This window comes from Electrophorus electricus, chromosome 22 (assembly GCF_013358815.1).
Source record: "Electrophorus electricus isolate fEleEle1 chromosome 22, fEleEle1.pri, whole genome shotgun sequence".
NCBI lineage: Eukaryota > Metazoa > Chordata > Actinopteri > Gymnotiformes > Gymnotidae > Electrophorus > Electrophorus electricus.
In genome coordinates this window covers 14,230,224-14,237,879 of record NC_049556.1, presented here as the reverse complement: position 1 = coordinate 14,237,879, position 7,656 = coordinate 14,230,224, and the positions used below count along the sequence as shown (strand labels likewise).

General features: G+C 44.4%; 1 protein-coding gene across 1 annotated transcript in view; it reads left to right on the top strand.

The window, feature by feature from the left end:
• Window positions 1–4,344: 4,344 nt before the first annotated feature.
• The window catches only part of zgc:85858 (uncharacterized protein LOC405879 homolog), a 3,910-nt gene continuing 598 nt past the window's right edge, over window positions 4,345–7,656 (top strand). Inside the window, exons 1-3 of the mRNA XM_026996228.2 lie at window positions 4,345–4,610; window positions 6,410–6,485; window positions 7,063–7,656. The exon at window positions 7,063–7,656 is cut by the window's right edge and continues 598 nt beyond it. Coding sequence (XP_026852029.1) covers window positions 4,527–4,610; window positions 6,410–6,485; window positions 7,063–7,103 — 201 coding nt within the window. The 5' untranslated portion in view covers window positions 4,345–4,526 and the 3' untranslated portion in view covers window positions 7,104–7,656. The remainder of the gene's footprint in view (window positions 4,611–6,409; window positions 6,486–7,062) is intronic.

Genomic DNA, 7,656 nt, shown 5'->3' with positions numbered 1-7,656 from the left:
ACCAGGGCCAAAACACTCACACTACAACACCTGGGCCAAAACACTCACACTACAACACCTGGGCCAAAACACTCACACTACAATACCAGGGCCAAAACACTCACACTACAACACCAGGGCCAAAACACTCACACTACAACACCTGGGCCAAAACACTCACACTACAACACCTGGGCCAAAACACTCACACTACAACACCTGAGCCAAAACACTCACACTACAACACCTGAGCCAAAACACTCACACTACAACACCTGGGCCAAAACACTCACACTACAACACCTGGGCCAAAACACTCACAATACAACACCAGGGCTAAAACACTCACACTACAATACCAGGGCCAAAACACTCACACTACAACACCTGGGCCAAAACACTCACACTACAACACCTGGGCCAAAACACTCACACTACAACACCAGGGCCAAAACACTCACACTACAACACCTGGGCCAAAACACTCACACTACAACACCTGAGCCAAAACACTCACACTACAACACCTGAGCCAAAACACTCACACTACAACACCTGGGCCAAAACACTCACACTACAACACCTGGGCCAAAACACTCACACTACAACACCAGGGCCAAAACACTCACACTACAACACCTGGGCCAAAACACTCACACTACAACACCTGGGCCAAAACACTCACACTACAACACCTGAGCCAAAACACTCACACTACAACACCTGAGCCAAAACACTCACACTACAACACCTGGGCCAAAACACTCACACTACAACACCTGGGCCAAAACACTCACAATACAACACCAGGGCCAAAACACTCACACTACAATACCAGGGCCAAAACACTCACACTACAACACCTGGGCCAAAACACTCACACTACAACACCTGGGCCAAAACACTCACACTACAACACCAGGGCCAAAACACTCACACTACAACACCTGGGCCAAAACACTCACACTACAACACCTGAGCCAAAACACTCACACTACAACACCTGAGCCAAAACACTCACACTACAACACCTGGGCCAAAACACTCACACTACAACACCTGGGCCAAAACACTCACACTACAACACCAGGGCCAAAACACTCACACTACAACACCTGGGCCAAAACACTCACACTACAACACCTGGGCCAAAACACTCACACTACAACACCTGAGCCAAAACACTCACACTACAACACCTGAGCCAAAACACTCACACTACAACACCTGGGCCAAAACACTCACACTACAACACCTGGGCCAAAACACTCACAATACAACACCAGGGCCAAAACACTCACACTACAATACCAGGGCCAAAACACTCACACTACAACACCAGGGCCAAAACACTCACACTACAACACCCACAAAACCACTTGCGTCATCCTCCCTTGCCACCACTGAGTGTAACTAACACCAGAGCATCCAGTGCGGCTGCAGCTTGAATCTAACATAGCAGTGATGTAACTGACCTGACTACTGACTGACGTAGACTATCCAGTCAGCATCACGCCTAGGACATCTTTAGGTACACAGACTGACCAGACAAGTGTAAGCCTGGATCAGAACTGTGAAGAGCTGAGGCTGTGATGGCCTCAAAACTGACCTGCAGTCAGTTATCTGGAATCCACCTCCTCCTGGTGGTGATTATCATCTGACCTGTCTTGAGTTTTCTCTCAGGACTAAGTGTGTATGTGTATATGTGTGTGTGTGTACATACGCATGTGAATAGCACGTATGTGTGTGCGTGTGTGTGTATGTGCGTGCGATTGTGTGTATGTAGACATGCTCATCTGTACTGACGTGATAATGCTTTTGTTCAGATTTGTGCTGAAGAGAATGGCAATGTTTTACTTTTGGTGTAAATGTAACATGAGTGTAAACCTGTCTTGTCTGTCTGCTGTGTGGAAATGTTATTTATGTTTCCATGTGTATTTAATTACTAGATATGAGTTCAAAATTATTGGCAAAGCTGAAGGCAGTGGATTAATGATATAGTATGTGTTCAATTTAATATTAATCAGAGATGCTCATTACATTCAATAACTTGTTTCTTTTTACTCAGGGTTTTCATAAATATGAATAACGTTTTCTAAATCAAATATAAAAACAATTATATTAAGAAGCGATATTTTCATCTAACTGGCACTTTCCTACTCTCCTACTAAAAGGGTCTGATAGCAGCAAACTACCGAGTTTGACATTCCTGCTGTAACGCATCTGTTCACCTGCGGTACACGTAGCTGCTTTTTCCGTGTGATTCAGTTTACAGATTTCGTCTCAGTAATAAATGCACAGAGCACTGCCTCCTGCTGGTCACTCTGTGTGTTGCCCTAGTTAAAAAAGACCTGCACCTGTAGGTCCGAGATGTGTTTTAAAAAACCTGTTTAGGGCCTATGAGTCAGTTATTACTATTAATTAATATATGATCAATTATTACCACTCATATAATATATTATAAATTATTACTATTCAATAATATATTAGAAGTGTAATAAAGTTGGCACCAGTCCAACAGGACAAACCATTCACAGAATGATACACACTTAAGGGTTAACAGGAAGTAACACTAGGAATAGTAATAATTCTCTGTTCTCAATACCTGAAGGAAATTTTGATCACTCAAATTCTCAAGTTCCTTAACAAAGTTTAATAATGAAGTAGTTGAAAAAACAATAATATAAGCTGTATAAAGAAAAGGAAATATTAGCATACACAAATAAAATCACCAAGATGACATTTATGAGAGGGTGTTTAAGAGAAACATAAAAGACAAAAGCCAATTAGTTTAACAGATAATTCCATCACTAACGCTGGTTCAAGCCAACACAGGGAGAAGGTTACAGTGACCCTCAGTATTGCCTGCGTCTTAGGCTACGAGGCCCGGCCAGAAACTTCAGAAAGTGGCAAATTCCCCCTGTTGGGTCCCTGAACAAAACCCTTAACCTTCAATTACTCATAACTGTAAGTTGCTTTGGATAAAAGTGTCAGATAAACGTATTATTATTAACTTTCCATGTCTCTACCATTATTATTATTATTATTATTATTATTATTATTATAAAGATTCCTTTTATGTCTCTACCATGTAGAGAATGCATCTCGGTTGAGTTCTCTATTTGACCGGGTCAAGAAAGGTCATAAACACACATTGATTAAAAATATATATATATATAGTTTTAATTATCCTTCCTTCAATGTCCAGGTCATTTGTTTTTATAGCATTAGGCTGTCTGTGCTTCTCTGTGGAAACAACCCAGATAACAGATTATACTACACAGATTAGTGACAGATTATACCACCCTGATTATACTACACAGATTAGTGACATATTATACCACCCATATTATACTACACAGATTAGTGACAGATTATACCACCCATATTATACTACACAGATTAGTGACAGATTATACCACCCATATTATACTACACAGATTATACCACCCATATTATACTACACAGATTAGTGACAGATTATACCACCCATATTATACTACAGATTAGTGACAGATTATACCACCCTGATTATACTACACAGATTAGTGACATATTATACCACCCATATAATACTACAGATTATACCACCCATATTATACTACAGATTAGTGACAGATTATACCACCCATATTATACTACATATTAGTGACAGATTATACCACCCATATAATACTACAGATTATACCACCCATATTATACTACAGATTAGTGACAGATTATACCACCCATATTATACTACAGATTAGTGACAGATTATACCACCCATATTATACTACAGATTAGTGACAGATTATACCACCCATATTATACTACAGATTAGTGACAGATTATACCACCCATATTATACTACATATTAGTGACAGATTATACCACCCATATTATACTACAGATTAGTGACAGATTATACCACCCATATTATACTACACAGATTAGTGACAGATTATACCACCCAGTACAGTAGCGCCAGACTCTGGGAGTATCCCACTGAACATATGCAGGATGTCCTCTGTCTCTGCCTTACAAAAGTTTAAAAAGATACCGGGAATCCGCGAGTAAAAAAGAGAAAACAAGTTTAGGGTTAGGGTTAGCTGTGTGGACTAGCCAGCTAGCTAACGTTAGCTATCTTATTTTAGCGTAGCCAGTCAACTTTTATCCTCGAAAGCGTTAGAGGACATTCCGTTCTAGCTGGTAGAGCCACAGTCTGTGTAATGGTTACGTGTTATAGTGCAGCTACAGTCCGCCTCAGTTACACGGCGGCGCAGGTAATCCACGACGGACACACACCGACAGAAAACCGGCCCTGGCCGGAGCTACAGGACGGGCGCGCGGTCTGTCACGTGACGAGGGGCTGGGCTCACGTGTGTGATCACGTGGTCGCCGAGTCTCGAGCAGGGAGACAGTCGGTGTTCAGCGCCGTTGACTGGTACCGTTACCGAGTCTGTCGATACGGCTGTGGTCAGGCCTGTACCTCCTGGGCTGGCGTGCTTTGTTTGACTTCTGTCTTAGAGAGTGAGCTTGTTTTACTGGAGAAACCTTCCGTCGTCATGTCGGCAGTCCAGCGGATGAAAGTAGCGAACGAAAAACACAGCAAGACAATCACACAACGCGGCCACGTCCAGAAAAACACGGTAACGGGGTTGGATATAAACGCTTGACTGTGAACTCGTTAGCGACACGGTAACGGGGTTGGATATAAACGCTTGACTGTGAACTCGTTAACGACACGGTAACGGGGTTGGATATAAACGCTTGACTGTGAACTCGTTAACGACACGGTAACGGGGTTGGATATAAACGCTTGACTGTGAACTCGTTAACGACACGGTAACGGGGTTGGATATAAACGCTTGACTGTGAACTCGTTAGCGACACGGTAACGGGGTTGGATATAAACGCTTGACTGTGAACTCGTTAACGACACGGTAACGGGGTTGGATATAAACGCTTGACTGTGAACTCGTTAACGACTCGGTAACGGGGTTGGATATAAACGCTTGACTGTGAACTCGTTAGCGACACGGTAACGGGTTGGATATAAACGCTTGACTGTGAACTCGTTAACGACACGGTAACGGGGTTGGATATAAACGCTTGACTGTGTGAACTCGTTAACGACGCGGTAACGGGGTTGGACATAAACGCTTGACTGTGTGAACTCGTTAACGACGCGGTAACGGGGTTGGATATAAACGCTTGGCTGTGTGAACTCGTTAACGACGCGGTAACGGGGTTGGATATAAACGCTTGGCTGTGTGAACTCGTTAACGACGCGGTAACGGGGTTGGATATAAACGCTTGACTGTGTGAACTCGTTAACGACACGGTAACGGGGTTGGATATAAACGCTTGACTGTGAACTCGTTAACGACGCGGTAACGGGGTTGGATATAAACGCTTGACTGTGAACTCGTTAACGACACGGTAACGGGGTTGGATATAAACGCTTGACTGTGAACTCGTTAACGACACGGTAACGGGGTTGGATATAAACGCTTGACTGTGTGAACTCGTTAACGACGCGGTAACGGGGTTGGATATAAACGCTTGACTGTGAACTCGTTAACGACGCGGTAACGGGGTTGGATATAAACGCTTGGCTGTGAACTCGTTAACGACACGGTAACGGGGTTGGATATAAACGCTTGGCTGTGAACTCGTTAACGACGCGGTAACGGGGTTGGATATAAACGCTTGACTGTGTGAACTCGTTAACGACGCGGTAACGGGGTTGGATATAAACGCTTGGCTGTGAACTCGTTAACGACGCGGTAACGGGGTTGGATATAAACGCTTGACTGTGAACTCGTTAACGACACGGTAACGGGGTTGGATATAAACGCTTGACTGTGAACTCGTTAACGACACGGTAACGGGGTTGGATATAAACGCTTGACTGTGAACTCGTTAACGACACGGTAACGGGGTTGGATATAAACGCTTGGCTGTGTGAACTCGTTAACGACGCGGTAACGGGGTTGGATATAAACGCTTGACCGTGAACTCGTTAACGACACGGTAACGGGGTTGGATATAAACGCTTGGCTGTGAACTCGTTAACGACGCGGTAACGGGGTTGGATATAAACGCTTGACTGTGAACTCATTAACGACGCGGTAACGGGGTTGGACATAAACGCTTGACTGTGTGAAATCATTAATGACACGGTAACAGTATTAGTTAAAAACCCTTATGTGAAATCATTATCAAAAAAAACAGTAACTATTATATATAAACACTGAAATAAAACAAAAAAAACATGGTAACGGTATTATGGTAACATGGTACCATACATGGTAACAGCTCTGTGTTTGCATGGCGTGTGTGTGCATGTGTTTGTGACGCTGAACTATCATTGTGTGGGGGTGTATGTGTGTTTGTGAAGCTTAACCAACTCTGTGGTGTGTTTGTATGTGTGTGTGCGTTGCAGCGCGTGGTGAATGAGGAGAAGTCTCCAGTGGGTCCGTGGCTGTTGGCGCTCTTTGTGTTTGTGGTGTGTGGATCAGGTGAGTGTCCATGTGATGCAGCTCAACTGAAAGTCTGGGCACACCACGGCATCACACACATCACCACCATCATCGTCATCACAATCATCACCCTGGAAACAGTTGCTATGACGTCACTTTGCACTTACACTTCTGTTGAAGTCCTCAGTGCAGCAGCAGTTCTGGGGAAACTGCCCTGGATTAGTGGAGTCTCGTGCGCATGCCGCGGAATCATGTCTGTTGAGAATGGGAGGAATGACGCCTGAATTATAATACACACAATTGTAATACACACAATTGTAATACTCCCCTTTACCTTGCTCCTCCCCTTTACCTCGCTCCTCCCCTTTACCTCGCTCCTCCCCTTTACCTTGCTCCTCCCCTTTACCTCGCTCCTCCCCTTTACCTCGCTCCTCCCCTTTACCTTGCTCCTTCACTTTCTCTCTTCCCCCTGCTGTACTGCCTCCTTCTCTCTCTCTCTTCTTTCTCTCTGCCTGTTCTGTCTGTCTCTCCCTCTGTCCTGTCTTGTCTTTCTTGCTCTGTTCTCTCTGTTCTTTGTCTGTCTCCCTCTCTGTCTGTCTCCTTCTCTCCCTTCCAGCCATCTTCCAGATCATCCAGAGCATTAGGCAGGGCGTGTAGGTGGCGCTCTGTGGCTGACCTGTGTGTTGTTTCCCGGGACAACCAGCAGGATGCTTCTCCTGCCTCCCTCAAGCTCTCCAGTCATCTCTGCTCCTGAGCCTTCAACGCAGCACCTGCAGAGTACAACTTCTCTAACTCGCTGTAAAATGGGCAGTTCTCTTCCTACATGTTGGTGTTTGAGTTTTCTATAGCTGATGTGACTGAGTGTCTAGTGACAGTTGGCAGTAAGTGACTGCTGTATGTTTCAGGAATTTTATGCAGATCAACTGTGTGTGTGTGTCTCTGTCTCTGGTTGCTAGAGAGAGACAGTGAAGAGCTGTGTGTGTTTGAGTGAATGTACCCATGCACACATGCCATGTACACATGCCATGACCCTCTGTGACCTTTCCTCGTCTGTAGGATGGGTTGGGTTTTGTCTGTGGTGTAAACTCTGAGCTTCCTCTGTACCCACTGGGCCTGTGCACATCCACACTGCTCACATTCTGGAAGACTTAACTCACTTTAACGATTAAACTCCTCACTATTGTCTGAAAGAGGTTCCTATGAAGTTAAG